The sequence below is a fragment of the Barbus barbus genome (assembly GCF_936440315.1).
Source record: "Barbus barbus genome assembly, chromosome: 13".
Taxonomy (NCBI): domain Eukaryota; kingdom Metazoa; phylum Chordata; class Actinopteri; order Cypriniformes; family Cyprinidae; genus Barbus; species Barbus barbus.
Window position 1 is genome coordinate 22209714 of NC_136741.1, and position 22151 is coordinate 22231864.

A 22151-nucleotide genomic window follows, 5' to 3' on the forward strand; every position below is an offset into this window, starting at 1 on the left:
TCTCTAGGCATTTCTGTTTGTCATTTTTATTAATATTTTATTTAAATACCAAAAAAGTATGAATTTAAAAATGCATCAGTTGCTAAAAATATGACTTTGTGTCTTGTAAAGGGCATTTCAAATAGAAAACGAACAAACAAAAGATTCTGACCATTTAACTAAAAAACACAAACACACAAAATCGATGAAAATAAAAAAAGAGAACAACACAATAGCAGTCATACAGCTTTGGCATCCTGAGTGGTAGGATTAAAAGGCCCATTTTCTCAGCCAAAAATAGGTCTGAGCGTCGAAAACTTACTTTCTCATTTATTTATCCATTAGATATACTTTACCAGGAAAATCCAGTTGTTTTTCTCGTATATTTTATTTTTATTTAATAAAAGGCATTTCATTTGAAATCACTTCATAATGCACTCTGTTTCAACATGACCAAATCTCACTGATTTACACTAAATGTGAACATGACAGAAAAAAGAGGAAGCTTGCATAATGAGTTGTCGTAAAAGTCAGTTTTGTGTATCCTAACGTGGAACACTTCTCTCATTTTGTATACATAAACGTAACACTGACAATATCCACAGCAATACCATCTCGTGCACTCTGTTTTGTTTTTCTCCATCTCTGGTATACTGTGTTCATTTTCGCAGCTGTTGAGGTCCCAGCATGACTTTATTGATGAAGTTCACAATGGCCGTGGCTGGCTGCTCTGGGTCCAGCTCTGCAAACAGGTGACACACGTTTCCCAAACCACCGCTGCGCCGTGCAACAAATCCAAACATCCTATAGAAAACAGCTAGATATCAGAGACCACAGCAGATTGTTCACTTTAAAACCCCTGTCTTCATTTGTTTCATATCACTGGCTTATTCTGAGTGGCATAAAAAAGATATACACTTGTATCACTCCTAAATTTACACATTTGGGAATAAACCTCCTGAAAGCACAAGAAAAGCTACACTGAAAAAGAATATAGAGCTGTATAAGTAGAAGCACTTACTTGCAGGAAGTGTTATCAGTATCAATCCACCTGGCACACACACACACACACACATACACAGAGGCTAAGCAACATGTACAAGCAGAGCAAGTAAGAGAGAAGCATAAAAGAGGGTAGGAGAGCCCTTGTGCAAAAAATAGTACGTTGACAGCCTTAGTTCAGCATAAGAGGCAAACCACCTCTAGACTACGTTCAAAGCAATACATGTTGTCTTGGCCATACATTAGAGATGCAGTATGTTGTAGATTGGAGTTGTATTTCCTAATGATTCCATCTTTAATTTTACCTTTGATCCTGTGGATCCACACTGCTGAAAGTCACACTATGAATAGGGTAATGTCGCCTGAAAAACAGTCTATATAAAGAAAAAAAGAAAGAGATAAAGAGTGAGGTCTGAGTGCGTCTGTTTTACTTTTCAGTGTCTCTGATTAATGTTTTGGATATGAGCCATACGGGCCTGTAGTTTACTTGAATGGCTAAAATAAGTAACTTTAATCTCATATTTGAAGGATTGTGCTAAAAATATGCTTGGGGAGTGATATTAATAAAGCTGTGTTACAATGTAAACTGTTTTGCTTGGCAAGCAAAACAGAAGTATTGTTGGATATGTGTGTTTGTACCTGCGCTGGTTATCAGTGAGGGTGATGCCCTGTGTGGACACTTTGAAGTGGACGACTGTTGGTGAAGGACGAGGGTCCTGGGTCAAAGTGCACTTGGTTGCTTTGGAGACGGCTTGAGGGCCAGTCAAAGATTCCGTTTCCACTGAGTTTAGGTAGAGAACATTACAAGCTGACAATGAGAGAGAGAATAACAAAGAATATTAGAGAGAGAAAGAGGACATTTGTTACTTTTAACGGGGAATATTGAATATAATACACTAAGAGATTTATCATCAAACTTTTTTTTATTTAGCAAGAATGATCAAAAGTGACAGTAAATATGTTGACATTTTTACAACATTTCAAATTAATGTCTTCTGAACCTTCTATTCATCAAAGAATCCCGAAAAAAATGTATTACAGTTTCCACAAAAATATTAAGCAGCACAACTGTTTTCAACTGTAATAATAATAAATATTTATTGTGCATTAAATCAGTATATTATGATTTCTGATGATCATGTGACAGTTAAGACTGGAAATATTGCTGCTGAAATGTAGCTTTGTCAGCACAGATAAAAAAAAAAATTAAAAAAAATAAAAAAAAATAATAATATATATAAATATATATATATATATATATATATATATATAAATAGAAAACAGTGATTTTAAATTGTAACAATATTTGACAGCAGTACTTCTTTTGTACTGTATTTTGATCAAATAAATACAGCATTGGTGAGCAAGAGACTATATAACTGTAATCTTAACACATTTAATAATACTTATTGTTTTTCCCCACCATCCATCCGTAAAATAAATAAATCAAATAAATCAAACTCACCTGCCCCCTGTTTTAATAGGTCTGCAGCTGTGCTGGTATTAGTTCCACTTTGCAACTCTTGCAATTCTCCTACAAGATCTGAAACACAAACACACACAAATCAGGCAGTTATTACACACTGGGTATGAAAAAATATTCATTGTTGTATTTTAACTTGTTTGCACAACCTCTATCTGGGATTCGTAGAACACAAGGAAGAGACACAGGAGTAATGGAGTGTTGATACACCAGAGCAGAGAGGGAGCCTGGATGAAAAGAATCATCAGAATTAAATCAATAGGGGGTGCTATTTTCAACACAGAGCATTAGAAAATCATTCATAAAGAGGGCACAATCTTTTTTTCTTTTTTTTTTGTCTCACCAAAATGTGTTTCATTTTGACAGCCTTTGATCTTCACTCCTTTAGGACCGCTCTCAATCAGGAAGTGCCTAACTAGCTGCTCCTGTGGGTTGCCCGTCTCTCCATGGTTACTAGCGTGGGCTGGAGGTGTGCTGACTTTCAGGGCCAACCCATATGCGCCTTGGAATGAATTACTATCCCTAATGAGGAACCGGCCAGGCTCCTTATCTTTTAATACTGCGATGGCTAAATGGGGAAAGAGATACTTCTGTTAATAGAGTGGCAGGAATATTTATGTAATGTACATTACATCCTAAAAAATTATTTACTACAACTAGATTTAAGAGATGTGATGATATGATGATTGTAAGGTGTTGAGATTTTTTTTAATTGTGTTGCTATGAAGTTGCCAGGGTGTTCTTATAAGGTTGCTCATAAGTCATCCACCAGATGAAAATCATTAGTCTGTTGATTGCTTAAAAAATTAACAAAACAGTATTATTTTTAATTTTAGTATTAATGTACTTATTATATATTTTATTTATATTTCAATTTATTATGTATATTTAGATATTTATTCATTAAAATTATTAGGATTTATTAATCATATTGGTTTAAATTTTGACCAATACAATAAATCGATAATTATTCAATACCCAATAAAAAGCTGATATTAAACTTCGGTCACACTTTAGTTTGAGGACCAACTCTCAGTATTAACTAACTATTATAAGCTCCTAATTTTCTGCTTACTAGTTAGTAAGGTAGTTGTTACTAAATACTAAAAACTAAAATCAATTGTTTTAAATATTACAAGTGAATTTGTCATCACAATGTTATAAAGTACAGTATGAAAAATGGATATCCATTTTGAGATTTGCTCAAATTTAAAATTTATCACATAAAGAACTAATACTGTAACTCTAAAACTAACAATACTTATTGTATTGCTAAACAAATAAAATTGACTTAAAGTTTTAACAGTGTTACTAAATTATTAGTGTTCTTAAAGATTAACTTTAGGTGAGCATTAGATAATAGCAAACATCTAAATGTCAAAACAGGGAAAATAAGCATATGCTAATTTATATCTAATATCAACCTATACCAATAAATCAAAGACATTTCTAATGGTACCGACATATTGTGCACTACTAATAATATGCTATAGAAAAATTGTAGCACAGAAGGCTACAATGCTATATTGAACAAAGTTAATGTCATGGGTCCGAAGGGCAGAGAATACATATAGGCCCACAACAAAATGCATAAATGGAAATAACACTGAAGTAAGCACCACTAAAAATGCAGATGTTCTCACCCTGGTCTCTGGAGATGCCAGGTTTGTACCAGTACTTGGAGCTATCTTGGACAAACTTAGAGCTGAGGCGGTTCTCTGCCTCCTCCATGCCACTAGAGGGAGTTACTTTGCATTTAGATGTGGGAGGCAATTCATTGGCAGTAGTGGAGAAGGACACATGGAACTGGGCAGAGGAAGTAGAAGGTTTTCCAGCTGATTTTATTGAGGAAGTGCCAGTGCAATCAGACACATTGTGAAGGGGGGATGAGTGTTGTTTTTCAGGGAGAGAAGGTTGGGGTAAGGAAGCTGGGATGGTGATCTCAGTGTAGCCTGTATATGGTACATGAGGCACCGTCAGAAGAGGGTAGCTGTATGATGCTATAGGAAATGAGGGTGTGACGTAGCCGTCTGGGTCAGGGAGCGATGCTGTCAGGTCACTGTTGCTGCTTTCCTCATTGCCGTCGGTTAAGGTAGTCATGCTTTGCCTTTCAGCATTTATGCTAAATGAAGGGAATTCAGAGGCAGAGCTTCTCTCTGAAGAACAAAGAGGAGGTTGAGGACTTGTTGAGGTTGAAATAGAGGTGTAGCATGAGCCGGGGCGTTCTGCTTTATCCTTTTCTGATTCTGGGATGCAGTTGTTGAGAGGTCTGGGGTTGTGTGTTTGTACCTGCACTGACTCCACAACCTTGGATGGCGGTGGGTTAATAATGAGAGTGGTGTTAGATGTAGAATCTGTGATGGGTGTTTTCTTTATATTTTCCTCTGTTCCACGAACAGCCGAGACCACAGTGATCAGAGACCCAGGGAAAGTCTCACCATCTGGAGCTTTGCTCTTCATTGGTTCTCCCACCTCCATTGATCTCCTGTTAGAATACACAGTGAAATTTAGGTTGATAGTACATTAAATTGGATGTACAAAATTAACTCTGGCTACAAGATTAATAAGAGATTAATGTACATGAAGAAACAATTACCTATGAGGAGAAAGGGCTTTAATGTGACTTTTATCAGCATCTAAAACCTTAAAACGACCATCTACATAACACACAAAATGGAATGAACAACAGATTAGGTTAGGGAAGCAGAAGAAACTGAAAGTTAAAGGGACAGTTCACCCCAAAAATAAAAATACATCATTTAGTCATATGGACTATTTGTGTTAGATTTATGGTACATTTCTGCCCCTTTCAGAGCTGCCCCTAAAGAGCAGCATGTACATTCTACAAAGTACCTTTTTTGTGTTCCACAAAATAATAATAATAATAAAAATTTAAATAACGTAAGGATTATGAACAGAAGTTTCTTTTTTTGGGGTTTTTGGGTTCTGACATTATAGCACAAATATTTATATTATATACATTTAATAAAAAATAAAAAAATTGTTTTAAGAATGCGTTGGTTATTATAATTTGGCTACAAACTGTGTCAATGTGATTACCGTTAATGCCATGCTGACTCTCTTCAGGTATAGCATTGTTGGGATTGGCTCGTTTTGGAGATGGAGTGATAGCAATGGGGGAGCAGTTTGGGGAATGACTGATGGAGGCATATCCAGGACTCTCTCTGAACGGTTGTGGAGAGCAAGGACAGGGTGGATGAGGGCTGTGGTAGCCACTGCTTTGGGGGCTGGGATATGGACTGAGTGGGTTAATATGTTCAGGTTGGGTGTCTGAAACATATACGGGTTGGTCTTGTTTTGGGACAGAGTGGCAATGTCCGTATGATAACGTTACTGGTGACATTGCTAATTTGCGCCTCCAGTATTCCGCCTCTTGATCTCCCTCCCAATGAGACTCCACCCTTCCATCCCTCCAGTGCATAGGACCCTCCCTCCTAATCCCAAACTCTGCCTCTCTAGACCAAGGAAGAGCTTCTAATTCTCTGCCTCGTAAAGAATGGAGGGCAACGTCCTCTCGTAAGCGAGAACAGTCCCTGCAGGAGCATGATGTTGGTGGAGTCGTGCTGTAACGTAATTCTCGGTATGGACTGGAGACCAGTGACTGATTAGGGGCTAGGGAAGGAGAGATGTGGGTGTGGCCCTGGGGGAGGGCGGGGCAATGAAACACAGGACATGCCTCCCCAGAGTAGAATGCATGTGTCTGTACAGGAAGTGTGTGGGAACGGGAGGACTGTGAGTGGAAAAGTGGCGAATGAAGGTGGGTTTCTTGAGTGGGATATGAGTACATGTGCCTGACGGTTTCTGGGCAGGGATGGTGCAGACATCGCCCTCTCTCCCATAAAATATCAGCCTGGGATACACACAAGTCTCGGACTGGCAGTGGGGCGGTGCGGCTGCAGGGAAGTGTGTGGTGTTTGGGATGGAGAGTTTGTGCAAGTGCATGCGGGCTGGTCAGGTCTGGATCACAGAATGAATGAGTATGGGAATACGGGCGACCATAACAAGACTGAATGGGTCTTTCCGGTCTCACGGGAGAGCAGTCGCCATCATCAAGTATTGCGGTTTCTCTGTGTTTTTCCCTCTCTTCGTCCTTCTCTCTTTTTTCTCTTAGAGGTGGAGAAAGGGATTCTGGTGGTGCTGAGGAGCAACTTGCATCTTTGCTGAGCGAGAGAGGCTGAATGGAGAGATGAATTGGAGGAGTAGAGGAGGAATGACTGGGTGAATGTGTGGAGGTTTTGATGGAAGTCAGGCATCCGCTGGGACTGGACCCTGGTGCTTGACGCTTCTTCACTTGAGCATACAGACTACCATCCAAAGGCCCACGTGTGTGACTGATATCTACAGATCACAGGGAATACACAGACAAAAAACATATTATTTACAGTCACATGAATATGGAGTGTATGAAAAATGTCTGTTTTTTGGTCTCAGAATGCAATTTCAACCAAATAAATGATTCTCTGAAAACAAATATAGAAAGAATACAACTAATATAAAGATATAAAATTAAATTAAGATGTTTTTGAGCCAGATAAATGCTGCAATTGCAGATCATCTGGTAGTGTTGCATTATATGGACATTTTCCTCTTAAAACATCTTAAACATAAGTTTGGGGTCAGTAAGATTATTTTTTTTTTTTAACTGAATGATTATATTTACATCACATGAATAAATTACATTTTAAAATATATTAAAATAGAGAACATTTTGAAAGCTCTGAGAATAAAAGACAAGCATGGATCCAAGATATAAATATGGATATTTCAGATGACTGGAATACAATTTGTTTAAATGCACAAACACAAAGTTTGAACTCTCGGTTGAGAATCTTACAATATAATTTGGTAATGAGAACTTATATAACCCCTGTAAGATTAAATAAATTTAACCCTAATATCCCTGATCTGTGTTTTAAATGCAATAAGCTTCAAGGTACATTTTTCCATTGTGTGTGGGAATGCGAGGAGTTGCAGAAGTTTTGGGTTGGGGTGACTCGGTATGCTTCTCAATTTACTTCCTCTCCAATTCCTCTATGTTTTGTATTATGTGTATTGAGTATGTATGAAGACAATTGCACTTTGTCCACTAAAGAAAGAAAGTTGGTGGATTTGTGTCTATTACAAGCAAGACGTTCTATTGCCCTGTGCTGGAAAATACCATTTGCCCTTCCTTTGGACTTATGGCATGTTTGGCTCTTGAAAATAGATATCAGAAAGTTCAGAGGGTTTCTTTCTTATCTGGGAGGTGTTTTTGAACTTTGTTAAAAATAGAGATATTGAAGAAGCTTTAGATTAGTTATGGAATGTAAGAAGTAATTATTATTTTTTTTAATCTGTCTGGGGTAAATTTGGGGGAATGATGTGTTTTTTGAAAAACTTTGTAAAAACTCAAAGATATGTTACAATTTGAAGAACATTCCACAATATTAATGTTTTTAAAGTATTTTGTGTGCAAGTGTGCATAAAAGAACATTAAAAAAACACTAAAAAAATCTTACCAACCCCAAACTTTTGAATAGTAGTGTGGTTAGTGGTTTTATCTGCAACTTATACTGTAGCCAACAATTTAGGTTAGATTGATTGTAATTCAGTTTCCTGTAGCTTGTCATGATATAGGTTTTGGGCTAGACTGAGTGCACATACCCTCATCACTATCCTCATGGTGAAGGTTAAAGTGTTCATATGAGTCCCAGCGCACAATAGGATCTGCAGTGTCGTAATCCACAGATACTCCCGGGTCATTTCTCTGTACCTCTCCACCTAAAATACATAAAACACACATATAGCATTAAGATAGAATTAATGGAGGCAGGGATGGATAAATAGTGCAGTTGATAGATGTGTACCTCTTCTTTGCGGGACAGAAGAAAACAGCAACTCCACTGTGGCATCTGCAGGGAAACGGTCATCTACACACAAACATAAATCAGAATCATAACACACAGAAAACACACGCAATGGAAGGGGCAGTCAAACAAACAGTGCCGGTATGTGTTTACCTGTCCAAGCATGGTCTAGTTCTCCTTTGCCAAAAGCAAGCTGAGACCCATGAACACTACAGGTGTGAAACTGGATTCTGAACACACACTCTCTCTTACACACATCTGAGAGATGGTGATAACACTTCACCTAAGGACAGACAATAAGAAGGAAAACATGGTGCTTTGTAGTCTAAATGTGGTGCTTCTCTCAACTCACCTACACATAGCTTGCGTGGGTGTTGAAGGTAGTTGTTAGGACACTGAAATGTGGTTTCTAAGGTGTTCTGAGTGTAAAATGTGATGAAATGAAATTAAATGAATGAGAGGGTGTTGTTCTGACTAACACATATACATAGAGCACATCACATGTGGTAAACTCGAAGCTGAAACGTGTGTGTGTCATGCAAGAGAACCAATGAGGTTAGTTCTTGCGTGTGATGAACACATGAGCACATTTGAGATTCTATGTTTACCATATATAATTTGCTCTATGTATGTTTATTTATATGGGAACTAAAGCCTAAATTAAATCTGTTCATCATATAAAGTGAGCATATCTTTTCACAAGACTTGAAATAAACCTCTCAGTTCATATGGATTCATTTCTTTGACACTTTTATGACCTTTTTAGATCTTCACCTTACCTGGACTTCTAATGGAGGGACATAAACATGCCTCATTAAAAATGTCTTCTTTCACAGATTAACCAAACCAAAGTCTTATGGGTTTGGAATGACATGAGGGTGAGGGAATTATGATGGAATTTTCATTTTTGGGTGAACGATCACTTTAAATATGGTCATTTAATAATGTGGTGATGTTTTTGAATATATATTTCAAAATATTTCTCCCTTTAAATCAGTGGCTAGCGAGTAGGTTATAGGAAAATCTTATTTAACAAGAATGTTTCAATGTTCTTACCAGGATGTCTCCCTTCAGCAGTAGAGCTGGTTCAATATTCACACACAGCGTCTTACTGTTAGGGCTCTGAATATCACTGTAACACAAACAAAAAAAATATGAAATTCATTTTTTTTTTTTGTTGATAGAACAGTCAAGAGAGGACATGACATGATGAAAAGAAGAGAGGAGAAGTGTGATTTGGACACACTGCGAGCCAAAGCTGGCTAAGCAGAACTTTTGGCTGGATTTAGAGGGGCTTTGGACACTTTTCAGTTGGATAGTCTGGGAGACCAGCTTGTTGACCAGTTAAACCAGCATGGCATAGCTCAGAGACTAACTACACAATCTTAGCCAGAACTTAAGATCATCTTAAGCCAGCTTTGAGCAGCTTAAACCAACAAGATGTTTATTTTTGCAGGGTTGAGCGCCAGAGGTCAATATATCAGACTGCAAGCAGTGACCACCATGCCACAGCACTGAAAAACATTATCATCAAACTTATTGAGACTGACAAAATAGACCCACTTACTATTTGCCTGAAGAGTAGACCAGCTGCAATGACTGATATATCTTCAGAAAGGGAGAGTAACCTGCAAAATGCAATGGATAATATGGGGAAACAAAATGAAAGGGATAGTTTACCCCAAAATTTTAATTCTGTCATCATTCACTCACTCTCATGTCGTTCCAAACCTGTATGACTGAAGAAAGTCATACAGGTGAATAAATTATTTAATTTTTGCTTCAACTATCACTTGAACACATTTTAATTTAAATATTAATGCATATTTCTGTTGTGTTTTCCTCAAAACCAGTTCAGAAAATACAAAATAAGGCCTGATTATGATTGAACAGGTTGTGTACCTCCTCTTAACTGGTAGTTGAGCAAAGCTGGAATATGAATTTGATGTAGGAACAGAGGGGAGCTGTTCATCTTTATTGCACCTGAGAGGAGGCCGGCAAAATAATAAATATACCTGCAATGACAAAGAGAACATCATGACCAAACTAGAACAAGTTATTCTGGAACAAAAAGAAATAAAGGTTAGTCATACCTGTTCTGAGATGGCTGGAGAGAGGAAGAGATTTTATCCCCACAAAATTTCCTCATTGCAACTGTCGAGAGAGCCTGATCTGCCCTGCACACATACATACAGAAAAAGTCAAGTGTAATTACAATAAAATGCTCCCGAAGGCACTGCATAAGATTTTTAATGATTTTGAAAGAAGTCTCCTATGTTCACCAAGGCTGCATTTTTTAAATAAAAAATACAGTAATATTATGGAATAATATTACAAATTAAAATAACATCTTTCTAATTAATATTTTTAAAATGTCATTTATTTCTGTGATAGAAAAGCTCAAAAGAACAGCACTTATTCGAAACAAAAATTCTTGTCCTTGCTGAATAAAACTTAATTTCTTTCAAAAACTAAAAAGTTATGGTGTACCCATTGAATAACTGGTTAATATGTTTGAGTGTGTGTGTGTGTGTGTGTGTAAATACCCAGCTGATATCTTGCTATAATGCATGTAAGCTGCCACAATCACCCCTGTTTTTCCTTTGTTGCCCTGAGAAAGTGACAGGTAGATTAAAAGGAAAACAGACAGAGAAGAAAAAATATATACAACTACTACAACTAATACTAATATTGGGTCATGCTTTCTATGACTATGAATTTTTTTTAAATAAAATTTTAATTCTGTCATCATTTACAAATCAATATTGGACCAGACTGACTTGGTTAAATTCAACTCGCTGACTGTAATCTGGTCACAGAGTTTAACAGCCCACTAGAGGGAAGGATTGAGAGTTGTATGGACTTCTTTTATGATACTTTTATAGTGCTTTCTGTAGTTTCAGTACCAATTCATTGTAACGGCATGGATAAGAGAGTACATTAGTCTAAACTTTTCCATTAGAAAGGCAGTCATTTGAGTTTGGAGTGACTAGAGACTAAGTAAATGGTGACAGAATCTAATTTTTGGATGAGCTATTCCTTTAATAAGACTGATGACATTTAGTCACTTTTAGGTCTTATATATTAAATATTAAATATCAAATAACTTCTGATCTCAACCTTGCAGTGCAGTACAACCACGTTCTGGGGGTCAGAGTTAAGCCAGTTCTCCATGGTTTTGCACACAGTGCATATTTTATCAAGGGACGGGGCATGTAGATCAGGCCATCCAAACTCCTCCACCTGAGGCAGGGGAAGGGGTCATCCCAGAAATACAGAAACAAAAGAATACATCAAAACAAGCCAGCCATAGACTGACTTTTAAATGAAGATTTATGCAAATCTAGTTAATGGAATAATACATACAAAGCCGCTTTTAAAAAAACAGCAAGAAGATACCTTTGGATTTAGTCTACAGATGTCATGGCGTTTCTCTGACAGATTTATAAGCTGAGAAGTAAAAGAGACATAAGAGTTATAATTCACGTGGCTTTAAAACTCAACAGTGATGAAACAGAAATACAACTGACCAAATACTTGTCTTGATGTTTAGATTTCAACATGGCCGCCACTTCCTTAAGGTTAGCGCTGTAACGCTGTTCTTCCAGGTCAGACAGGTAGAGGACAGAAATGATACGCTCAGTTATGTAGGTCAGGTCGAAGTCATAATGACTACCCATCAACGTCTCCATAACACTTTCCATTTTGTCTCTACTGTGAAACACAGAACAAACACAAGAAAGTCACACTCAAATACAAACAAAAGAAGCAGGGCACCCTAAAAATAATGATGATTTTCATACAACATGAATGTGAGTGTTGACAGATTGTTACTTTTTGAGTGAGCTTTTTCTTGAATTCATAAAAGTTGCTGTTAGCTTCATGAAATTTTCTCTTACCTGGGAGGAATGGTCATTTGGTTTTGAAATGGAGGCTAGGAATGATCAGAGTTAAAGGAATGTGAATAAAAAGCAGGCAGACATGGTACAGACATTTCTTTTAAATTGTGATACATTAAACACACTTAATAACCTTCCTATTCTGATAATAATGGCTCTTTTTATAGTTGACTCGAAGTATGCCTTTGTAAAAATAATGGTCATTTGAAAATTAATGTATTCAAATCGTATTTAATATGTTCCTCTGATATCCCAGCAGAAAGAAATGACAGAAGCTTACTGAAGCAGGCATGCACTTTTCAAAAATATTACTATTATCTAATATAATTACATAGTTTTTGCTTTATGTCCATTTTACCATGTGAAAATACATGGTAAAAAAAATATATACTGTATAAGAAACTGAAAGGAAACAACCAACAGTAATGGATGTCTACACTCACCGGCCACTTTATTAGGTACACCAGTTCAGTTGCTTGGTAACACAAATTGCTAATCAGCCAATCACATGGCAGCAACTAGATGCATTTAGGCATCTAGATGTGGTGAAGACGAATTGCTGAAGTTCAAACTGAGCATCAGAATGGGGAAGAAAGGGGATTTAAGTGACTTTGAATGTGGAACGGTTGTTGGTGCCAGACAGGCTGGTCTGAGTATTTCAAAAACTGCCGATCTACTGGGATTTTCATGCACAACGATCTCTAGGGTTTACAGAGAATGGTCAGAAAAAGAGAAAATATCCAGTGAGCGGCAGTTGTGTGGATGACAATTCCTTGTTGATGTCAGAGGTCAGAGTAGAATGGGCAGACTGGTTATAGATGATAGAAAGGCAACATTAACTCAAATAACCACTTGTTACAACCAAGGTATGCAGAATACCATCTCTGAATGCACAACACGTCAAACCCTGAAGCAGATGGGCTACAGCAGCAGAAGACCACACCGGGTGCCGATCCTGTCAGCTAAGAACAGGAAACGGAGGCTACAATTCGCACAGGCTCACCAGAATTGGACAATAGAAGATTGGAAAAAATGTTGCCTGGTCTGATGAGTCTCGATTTCTGCTGCAACATTCAGATAGTAGGGTCAGAATTTGGCGTAAAGAACATGAAAACATGGATCCATCCTGCCTTGTCTCAAAGGTTCAGGCTGGTGGTGGTGGTGTAATGGTGTGGGGGATATATTCTTGGCACACATTGGGCCTCTTAGTACCAATTGAGCATCGTTTAAACATCACAGCCTACCTGAGTATTGTTGCTGACCATGTCCATCCCTTTATGACTACAGTGTACTCATCTTCTGATGGCTACTTTCAGCAGGATAATGCACCATGTCACAAAGCTCAAATCATCTCAGACTGGTTTCTTGAACATGATAATGAGTTCACTTTACTCAAATGGCCTCCACAGTCACCAGATCTCAATCCAATAGAGCACCTTTGGGATGTGGTGGAATGGAAGATTTGCATCATGGCTGTGCAGCCGACAAATCTGCAGCAACTGCGTGAAGCTATCATGTCAATATGGACCAAAATCTCTGAGGAATGTTTCCAACACCTTGTTGAATCAATGCCACGAAGAATTAAGGCAGTTCTGAAGGCAAAATGGGGTCCAACCCGGTACTAGCAAGGTGTACCTAATAAAGTGGCAAGTGAGTGTATATATTAATCAGAAAATCATGCGAATATGCACTGCATTTATTTATGTTTTATACCTGGGGTCTCTGAGACCCCAAATATAAGTAATGTTGCATTTTAAAGGTGGAACTACTAAATGTAGAAAAAGTTGACATTACATAAATTTAATTCAATTATCCATAAGTTGAATAAACTCAAAAATGTCCTAAATCTAGTTGCTTCTGAATTTTACAGTTCAGGGGATTTTGTGCATAATCAGTTCTCATAAGATTCATAAAGTCTCAGCTAAATTCATTCATGTAAATGTAATACAGATGCAGTGTTAAGTACGACCTTTAAGATATGTTAATAAGCAACTTGGGGTAATACTCACTGGATCTGAGATAACTTCACAAGGGACAGAGACCTGGACGAAAGACAGACAGAGAAAGGTGTGTATTAGACACAGGGTAACCAAGTCTTTGATGCATCATTTGGAAGGTTTAGACATCAGAGAGCATATAAGAGACACATACCAGCCTCTTAAGCATATACACACACGCAGCTAGCATACTTTGGGGCCACTGGGTGACTCTCCATTTTAAGACATCCTCTCTGTCCTCATTAGGTTATTATCACACCAGGGGACATCTGGTACTGTTTAACACCATCTGAGTGTGTATGTGTGTGTGCGCACATATTTGCACACATTCACTTTGCTTCCTTCTCAGTAATTAGTTTAGACAACATTTTAACTTACAGACCCTAACACAAATGACTTTGTATATGGCTGCAATACCATTTTATTAGTATGTGCAATTAAATGTACAGTTGCGGATGCAACCGTATATTCAAAAGGTGTAAATCAAATCGAGGCGTTTGAGAATCTGTCAATGGAAAACCTAAACATACCATCATTCTGGTGGGAATAAGTGCGATGGGGGATATTCTGATAGACTGACAGGGAGTCTGATGTGGACAGAGGGTGGAGACACGTGTATAAAGAGAAACAAAAGCAGCTGATCTCTCCGTCCAGGACGGATGAAATGCCTGCTGGCTTTATGAACTATTTCCACTACTCTATTTCAGATGATCAGCTGGCCTGTGCCTCTGATCATGAGTCTGTTTGTAGGAGTATTTTTCACAATGTAAGTCACGAATGTTCACTGCATTGCTGCCTTAAATTTAAGAAGCAGCAATTTTGTCCATTATTTGAGCTCTGATTTTGGATTGCCCTGCTGGAAAATCCAACTGTTGGAAGTTGAAACTAACAGGTTGCTATAACATAATGATAAAATCATATTACAGTGCAGACAAAACAAATCCCTTTTGAGGGATGAGGAAACACACTGGGGTTCATTAACTACATCCTGTTTTAGCAGGTAACAATTAATTGCAAGTGACGCAGACACAATCAAACGCTTGCACACAATCACTAAACAAACAAAGATAAATGTTCATGTAAATCTTAACTACCATCTGATTGCATCTTTGTCATGTGTCAAGTGTGTCTTACACTCGTCTTTATTTTCATTCCATATATTGCGGATTCTCTCTTTTCTACTGTATTTTTCTTTGTGTCAAACAGATTATCTCACTACAAACACAAATTGATTCTACTATCTGAAAAGTACACAAAGTATACCTTACATTTCCCAAAAGCAAAATGAATTCTCTCTTTGATGCCCTATTAAAAAAGGAAAAGTGTCTGTACCTTTCTCAGATGAGTCCAGTTTTCTATAGTTCCTATAGCATACACACAAGTGCTCTCCTCTCTTTCTCTCTCTCTTTCTAAACCTCTCACTCTCTTGCTCCCACCCAACTCTTCCTCTTTCTCTCTCGCTCTAAAACCAGGGCATGGACTGTAAAAAGTATTCAAGTAAATGATGCTTAAAAGTGTTCAAATATTTACTTAATTCTTGTACTTTTTCATAGTTCATAATACATGCATTAATTACTTGAACTGGATAAAGGTCCCACAGTTAATGCATTTCCAATTATAATTTGTTACTGTATTAAATAATTTTGTTATCATTATCATAGTGCATGCTGGCTCAAGATTACTGAGTATTAACAGATGCAACAATCAATTTTAATAATATATTACTAAATGTTGAAATTAGTCTAATACTAACTAAGATTAATATATGCTTTAGAAGTCATTTTCATCATTCATGTTAACATGTTAACAACTGGAACCTTTTTGTAAAGTGTTACTTGTATCATATTCTATGAAGTCATTTTCATCATTCATGTTAACATGTTAACAACTGGAACCTTTTTGTAAAGTGTTACTTGTATCATATTCTATGTTTTAAGCCAAATCAACTAGAATTTCAATTACAATTCTTGTACTCTAATATCATTCATCTTTCTTCCAGCATGCACTGGGGTATGAATAATTATGGTTGTATTGATTTGATACTTGACATTTTAGGTTCAGGCAAGGCTTTTACTTAAAATAAGGAGTAAATGAACTAAACTAAAAACATAAGATGTAACTGTTACCTTAGTTTTATTTATTTTTTAATAATAATATTTATTTTTACTGTGATGAGAAAAAGTAAAAGAGAAAGAAAATGAGCAGGAGAAATAAGAAATAGCAGGAGAGAAAGAGAGGAACAGCTGTGGTGTGTAGCGTGCAGATACACTGGTGTATATCTGTATGATGCACTGTTGGCATTCAGTGACTGATTGCAATTTCTATTAATACCAAAGATAACCAGAGTTCATAACTCATCTGAATTAGACCTATTTGTACTATATTTGAGAGTGACACACATCACAAGACCAAAAGCCACTAAGATAAACACGTCGCTACAAGGACCCATACAGTCACTGACAACGAGAATGCATATTTTTCTGCCACTTCTTTATTGGTTAAAGCCAAATCAAACAATCAGCCAAAGTTTAGCCATATCCACTGTACTTCATAAGAGGCATAAAGTTGTAACAGCATTTAAGCTGTGTGAGAAAGAATCGTACCTTTTCCTCGCATTTCTTATGAACTGCAGTTTTACACTCTGCAAGGAAAAGATGTTTATTACATTAATAAATATTGATGTACATTAAGTGCATGTGGGGTCAGGTTTTACCTGTGGGGACCAAAAGTCCCACAAGGATAGTAAAACCTGAAATCACCTACATTTTGTGGAGCAGTTAATAGTACCCATGAGGAAAAGGCTTAATAAATAGAATAATAGAAGATAAAATATCAGCTAATATTAGACATGTATAAAAACAACAGAAGTCATTATAAAGTCATTATAGTACAAACAAATGTTTGTTTTACCTCTGCAGTACATGCCATGGCTGTCGAGGGCTTGTCTGCAGACAACACAGTGGTGTTTCTTCTTGAAGTTCCTCTCTTTAAAGGAGTGTGAACCCATTTTCCCCAACTACATATATAAGCACACACACAAAGACCTCAAAATTATACAGCAGCAGATGTGGGATCTGTATGTATGTACATTTAAACCCAAACACATCTGCCAACCACAAACATGATATTAAAGAGCACTGAGCACACATGTCCACACGCCCCCAGTTGTGGTGATATGAAGAGAATAAATCAATCACTCATACTGAGATGAATGAAAATCATGTTTGGTAATAGTGCTGTGATGATAGAACTGTTTTGGCACAGTGCCCAGATATTGCATAAAATAGCTGGATGAACTGACAATCATTTAATGATCATACTATATTCATGATCATATTTCTATTCTATTCCAGGTGTTCCTCTACAAATTCAACAATGTCCATGGTATACTATCATCAATTAATTTTTATGAATGACATGAACAAAGTGATGCTAAGTTCTATCTATCTATCTATAAACACAGTGTATATATCTCTATCTATACATCACATATATCACATCACACACACACACATACAATCATAGATACATATAAAACAACTTTAACTCTGTGAATATTTATAGCATTTTGTTCATAAAATTTCAGCAATGATTATAAAAACATATTTGGTAAGACATTTGTATTAGATTTTTAATGTTGAAAATAAGAGTCTTTTATGTTCACCAGGGCTGCATTTAATTAATTAGAAAACACATTAGAAATAGTAAATTATTAGAATTTAAAATAATTTGAGCATATTTTAAAATGTAATTATTTTGTGATGGCAAAACTCTATTTTAGCAGTCATTACTGCAGTCTCCAGTCACATGATTTCAGAAATCCTTGTAATATACTGATTAGGTGTTCAAGTAACATTTCTTATTACTATCAATTGTTTGAAAATAGTTGTGCTGCTTAATACCATGATAAAAAAAATTTTCAGGATTCTTTGATGAATAGAGAGTTCAAAAGAACAGCATTTATTTGTAACAAATCATCTGTAGCAATCTAAAACGTTTTACTGTCATTCTTGATACATTTTAATGCGTCCTTGCCGAATAAAAGTATTAATTTCTTAAAAAATAAATCTGTGAACCGTAATGTAGACCTTCATAGCACATTGCTAGTTTTATCATTTGACAATGCTGCCATCTACAGGCTGTAAATGGGAAGTAAACAATGGCTATGCTATAAGCAGACTGGTGCGTAACTCCTTTAAATTGTATAATACCACAATGTCACAAAGATTTTACGGAATATATCTCTCTTCTACAATCATGGAGGACGTTTTAAAAATAAAACACATATACAGCAGTTCATTCATCAACTAGTTCAAAAGTTCCTTTCATAGAGTTTGTTAACATTGCGAGCATGTGATAACCAGATATAAAACACAGATATAACAAAACTTTGGTTTCATGTTTTTTTCAAGCATGGTTTTAGATAAAGGACTTTTCAGCTTTCCTCCCTTCTCTTTCTCTCTCGCTGTCTCCAGCCAAAGTTTGGCTCATGGATAAAGCATTTCCCTCCACGTATCCAACACACACAGAGACACAGCCTTCTCCTCATGCCTTCTCACTTCTCCTTCCCCTCTGAAAAGTGCAGAACTGTTTAGGTTACTAGAATTCTCCCAATGTTAGAGGAACATGCTATATGACAGAGTGAGAGAGACAAAAAGAGTTCTCTCTCTGCTACTGTTGCTGCTGACATTTTGAAATAAGAGTTTTGGCCCTGCTAATAGTCATTCTCTTACACTCATACAGACTCACATTCCGGGCAGGAGTAGACGGGAGCAGGTGGGAAGGCCGAGGTATGCTTCCACCGTCCCAGAATTCCACTGTCTATTTTTAACCAGTCTTTCTGTCCACAGGATCCCTAGGAAACGCATGTGTTTGTGTGTATGCTAGCATGGGTGTGTTAATCTGGCTATTTGTCTGTGGTTATGGATTATATTTTCTTTTTTTTCCCTCTCAAGAGCACAGCACACATGACATGTTAGTGTTTGTCATTGCTTAAAATGTGTTATGTGAAGTGGAAATGTTCTATTTACGTACATTTTCCATCCTATAGGCAAGTTTTCTAAGGGCACATAACATACTAAAGCTGTCTGACCCCAAAGAGTCAACCTGCTGCCAAATGATGGACATGGAAGTGTTACTGTGAGTGAGTGTTTGTGTGTGTTAGGGGGGCGGGGGGGGGGGGGGGGGGTTCATTCACAGGTATATCCTTTCGGAAAAATATTCATCTTTACAGCAAAATATAGCTTTACACTTGCAGTGTCTATTAAGCTGCATTTTGAGCAGTGACTGCAGTATAAACATTCATAACAGAACCACTTAATGCAAGTATTGATTGCTGACAGCACATAAAATATAAACTTTATTCAGAAATATTGATGTTGTTAAGAAGTTAATATAACTATATAACAATAATTATAGTCAATATAACTGTATCATCCAGTAGCCAGTCACATACTATATAATATAATATATGCTAACATGTTGCAGTAACATATAACATAGCTATAGATAATGCATTTGGTGTCATGAACTAAAAACTAAATTATTTATACAATTTATTAATCTAGATTAATGTTCATTTGTGCACCATACATTTTAACATTTCAGGCTGTGGAAAATGAACATCATATGAATTATGAATGAACACAAATTATCAATGAACAACAGTATACCTAACACTAAACTAGAATAACAAATGCTATAATTTTTTAAAAAGTTTTTTAGTTACCTAATGCATTATCCAATGTTAATGAATGTAACCTTATTGATTAGTGTTATTAAGATAACTTTTATATAGTACATTAACATTACTACATTAACATACTACATTATATGATGCAAAACAGATCATTATTTAAAAAGTTACCAATTAAAAATAAAAAGTGATATGTTTTACATGTGTTCTATATTGCCCTCAATTCAACAGATCCCTATTTGAAAACCTTGACTATAAATATGACTGCAAGTATGCAATGATTTACAGAAGACAACCATTGAGGCAGACCCACTGCACTCAAGAGATGATCTTACCTATAAATGACCCCATGCACTCACACACACACACATACCTCTGTTAAGCTGAGAATCTCTGCATCCTCTGTGAGGTCTCGTGTTTTCGGGGGGTCCGAGGGCTGGGGATTCCTCTCTTTAACCCAACACTGCTTGCTGAAGACACAACCCATTCTACTTGCTTTATTCTTCCTCGGAAATCCTTTCCTTCTCCTCTTACACTTTCTTTTCCTTAGTCTTCAGTCCAGGTTGCTCCTTGTTTTACGTTTCCCTTGTCCTCAAGGACGTCTCCTTGTTCCTCAATGCCTTAGCATCCAGTGCCAACACAGAATCATGTCTCTCACACCTCCTTTTGCACACATTCTCTCCCACTTCCAAAGTCTCCCTTCTCCGTGTCTCTTGCGGTGTCCTCCCTCTGACTGTCTCTTGACCCCTCACATGCACACTATGTAACACCCTCCTCCGTCTCTCTCACAGCTGTTTTTGGCAGGCTTACGTCAGACCCTTCTTCTTTGGCACTCGAGCTCTGCTCACCCACTGGGAGCCATCACACACACACAACCCCTAAGGCTTGTATTCCAACATCTCTCCACCACCCAGTCCCTAAGTCCGCACACAGAGAGCATTAAGTCTTCTGTTCCTCCTCATCTCCATCTTTCATTGGCAGAATGAGACAACAAAGCATCTGTTCTCGTTCCTTCACATCCGCTCCGTCTAAGCAGCACTCGCCTCGCATCTGCATGTGTGGGTGCAATAATGAATAAGTTACTGTGAAGCACATGAAACCACAAAAACTCTTCCATGAAAAAAATTCCATTCATAATAAAGTTTCTGTAAAACAGGGTGAGTTGTAACATCAATTCAGTGAATTAAAAATGGGCTACAGGGGCGAAGGACCACCATCTTCCTAAGGCAACAGTAAAAGCTGTAAGACGTGTGTAAAAAATATAAAAGATTTGTAGGACAACAACATTTTGAGGTAGAAAATAAGCACATTTCACTTCTGAGTTATAATTTGATTTACAATGATGTTAATGAAGGTTACATGACACCTCTGGCATCTTCTCAATCAACTTTTATTAAAAAAACAACAACAAATAAATATACTTCTACTGGACAAAAACACACAACTTTAATTTATAATAGATATATATAAAAAGTATTCTATAAAATAAACACTTTTTTAACACTCCCCACTTTCCTATCCATTACGTAGCTACGTTTCTCAAAATATCTACACAAAACTGTTCGTGTCAAAAACAAACTACAATTCATTACAATTTAAAGTAAATCGCATTGCAAACCGTGTTTATATGTCGATTATGCATAATGGCATTACTGTATAGCATGTGTGGCTAGATATGAGTATTCTGCAGTGTGATAGGCTACTGCATTTAAATGAATTCAAATGTTTCTGATTATTGCATAATTATCATATACATATAATGCAGATTTTTAAAAACAATCCATGTAGTCATAAGATGAGGTTATAAGAATTTTATGACCTCATTTAATTACTACAAGGACTGTTTTCACTTTTAAACATTTGCACACACAAAACTATTAAGTAAACTAGCTAAGAGACTCAAAAAACAAACAAAATTGTTACCAAAAGCTACCAATAAATGTTTTTTGGTTACTTTTAAGGTCGCTCTATTAGGTTCTGTTTCCAGAGACCACCAGCTAGCACCAACTGTCATTCTACAGACAACAGAATCAACACATACATGCACCTGACAGCAGAAAACAACACTAAACACAAAAAAACTGCATCTGTCACTATAGGCTAAAAACACACAGGACTGCACATACCTTGATTCTGCTTTTTGTTTCTTACACCCAAGATGTCTCACTGCTATAGGTTGGTAAAACATGCTAAAATATCAATTACCAATAGATTTAAAAGTTCTAAAAG

At 36.8% G+C, this 22151-nt stretch overlaps 1 protein-coding gene across 2 annotated transcripts; it reads right to left on the minus strand.

Moving 5' to 3' along the window:
• Positions 1 to 43: 43 nt before the first annotated feature.
• tns2b (tensin 2b) lies at positions 44 to 20657 on the minus strand. 2 transcript variants are annotated; one of them, XM_079432035.1, is made up of 26 exons: positions 20296 to 20653; positions 17138 to 17243; positions 16831 to 16868; positions 14240 to 14272; positions 12231 to 12265; positions 11862 to 12045; positions 11731 to 11781; positions 11452 to 11574; positions 10878 to 10942; positions 10425 to 10508; positions 10234 to 10346; positions 9899 to 9959; positions 9388 to 9463; positions 8485 to 8614; positions 8332 to 8394; positions 8129 to 8245; positions 5525 to 6823; positions 5061 to 5121; positions 4108 to 4949; positions 2808 to 3032; positions 2614 to 2691; positions 2447 to 2524; positions 1621 to 1789; positions 1287 to 1355; positions 1001 to 1030; positions 44 to 783 (listed from the first exon to the last, which is right to left on the minus strand). In XM_079432035.1, the coding sequence occupies exons 1-26, from the start codon at positions 20407 to 20409 to the stop codon at positions 639 to 641; spliced, it is 4389 nt and encodes a 1462-aa protein (XP_079288161.1). In that variant the 5' UTR covers positions 20410 to 20653; the 3' UTR covers positions 44 to 638. The 2 variants fall into 2 exon arrangements, with proteins under 2 accessions (XP_079288161.1, XP_079288162.1); XM_079432036.1 differs by lacking the exon at positions 1001 to 1030 and having other exon boundaries at positions 20296 to 20657.
• Positions 20658 to 22151: the final 1494 nt, after the last annotated feature.

Coding starts and splice junctions, on each gene's coding strand:
- tns2b (XM_079432035.1), bottom strand. CDS start 20,409: ATGGGTTGTGTCTTCAGCAAGCAGTGTTGGGTTAAAGAGAGGAATCCC. Junction 14,273..16,830: donor ATAAGAAATGCGAGGAAAAG/GTACGATTCTTT, acceptor TCTTTCGTCCAG/GTCTCTGTCCCTTGTGAAGT. Junction 9,960..10,233: donor CAACTACCAGTTAAGAGGAG/GTACACAACCTG, acceptor TGCATTTTGCAG/GTTACTCTCCCTTTCTGAAG.